Source organism: Charadrius vociferus, unplaced genomic scaffold (genome assembly GCF_000708025.1).
Source record: "Charadrius vociferus isolate BGI_N301 unplaced genomic scaffold, ASM70802v2 scaffold1020, whole genome shotgun sequence".
In the NCBI taxonomy this organism is placed as follows: Eukaryota; Metazoa; Chordata; class Aves; order Charadriiformes; family Charadriidae; genus Charadrius; species Charadrius vociferus.
The window spans coordinates 594,148-595,514 of NW_009646502.1; the positions used below are offsets into that span (position 1 = coordinate 594,148).

The 1,367-nt window shown below is 67.5% G+C and overlaps 1 protein-coding gene across 1 annotated transcript in view; it reads right to left on the bottom strand.

Moving 5' to 3' along the window:
- LOC104285686 (rac GTPase-activating protein 1-like) overlaps positions 1-1,367 on the bottom strand; it is a 12,088-nt gene that overhangs the window by 1,625 nt on the left and 9,096 nt on the right. Inside the window, exons 10-15 of the mRNA XM_009884166.1 lie at positions 1,116-1,255; positions 842-1,043; positions 655-760; positions 366-498; positions 188-290; positions 5-73 (exon numbers count right to left, since the gene is read on the bottom strand). Of these exons, the coding sequence (XP_009882468.1) occupies positions 5-73; positions 188-290; positions 366-498; positions 655-760; positions 842-1,043; positions 1,116-1,255 (753 nt within the window). The remainder of the gene's footprint in view (positions 1-4; positions 74-187; positions 291-365; positions 499-654; positions 761-841; positions 1,044-1,115; positions 1,256-1,367) is intronic.

Here is a 1,367-nt window from a genome sequence, read left to right on the forward strand (position 1 = left end):
AGACAGCAGCCACCGGCTGGGCTCAGCTGGCCTGGCTTGGGCTCCGGGGAGATAAGGGGGCGGAAGAACGGCTCTGCAGGACGGAGTAGGGGATGGCTATTGCACCCCAACCCAGCCACAGGCACCCAGGACCTTCCAGCAGCCACTGGGCAAGGGCAGGGAGGGGACCGGGTCTCCTGTGCCTCACCATGTTCACCTGCTGGGGCTGCTGTTGGCACCAGGTTCTCCTGCTCTGTCCCCAAGAAGCCTCTCCAGAAGTCGGGTGGCAGAGAGAGGAGCCGAGCCACCACCTGGGCAGAGAGGGATGGAGGATGGGGATGCTGGCACTGCCCTGGGCACAGCCCACACCTCGGGGGATCCCTCACCTTGCACTGCCGTGGCGTGTCCTCCATGATGGCGAGCGGTGTGGGGTTGGCCGTGCTGTGTCCCACCAGTGTGGGACCAAACACACGGGACAGGTTGAGGATATCCATCTTGCAGTCAGGGCTGTGTGACACTCTGCAAGGGGCGACGGGACGGTGTGAGCAGGCTGCCCCCACCGAGGGGACCCTCATCCTCAGCCCGGCTTCCCCGCTGTGGGGCACGGAGCCTGGGCGGAGGTCAGAGAGCTGGGACGTGGGGACAGACCCATCCGTGCTGGGATGAGCCCCTCACCTAAGGAGGTGCAGCATGAGGAAGGCCAGGGTGTCCCTGTTGGCCGGGGGCAGCTTGCTCACCACGTGGCGCAGGGCTGTGCCGCAGGCAGCATCGTCGGGGATGTCTATGGTGGCACCAGGGAGCGGTGTTAGGGGAGAAACAGTCCCTTCCCCTTCCTCCCCCCTACCTCGGGACCCCTGCTCACCGGCAGCCCGCAGGAAGGCAGGGTGGAGGCTGAAGGTGACCAACGGCTCCTTGAGCCCCCGCAGAAAGTCCTTGAGCACCCCACACACCACGTGGATGTCAGCCACGCTGCCGAGGGCGGGCAGCGCACCTCCAGCCCGCAGCAGTCTCCGCTTCCACTCCCGCACCAGCTGCTCCGCGCCCGGCACCCGGTACAGCCCTGTCTGGGATGCAGGGAGAGGGGCTCAGTCCCACGGGGACCACAGCATCGCCACCCCCACCACCCCGGACCCTACCTCCGTCAAACCTCGCTTCTCCACCTCAGTCACACACTGCACCACCAGCGTGGGTACCAGGGGCGGCGTCGGGGGGGCGAAGTCAGCCAGCACGCCCTGGGGAGGACAAAGCCAACCTGTTCTGTGCCCACCACCCGGCCCTGCAGCCAGGGTGGGCAAAGCCCCAGCATCCTGGGGGCCGATAGCCCAGCCGCCGCTACTGGGGACACGGAGCAGCCCCCAAGCACCGCCGTGTCCCCCTCCCACCCGCCT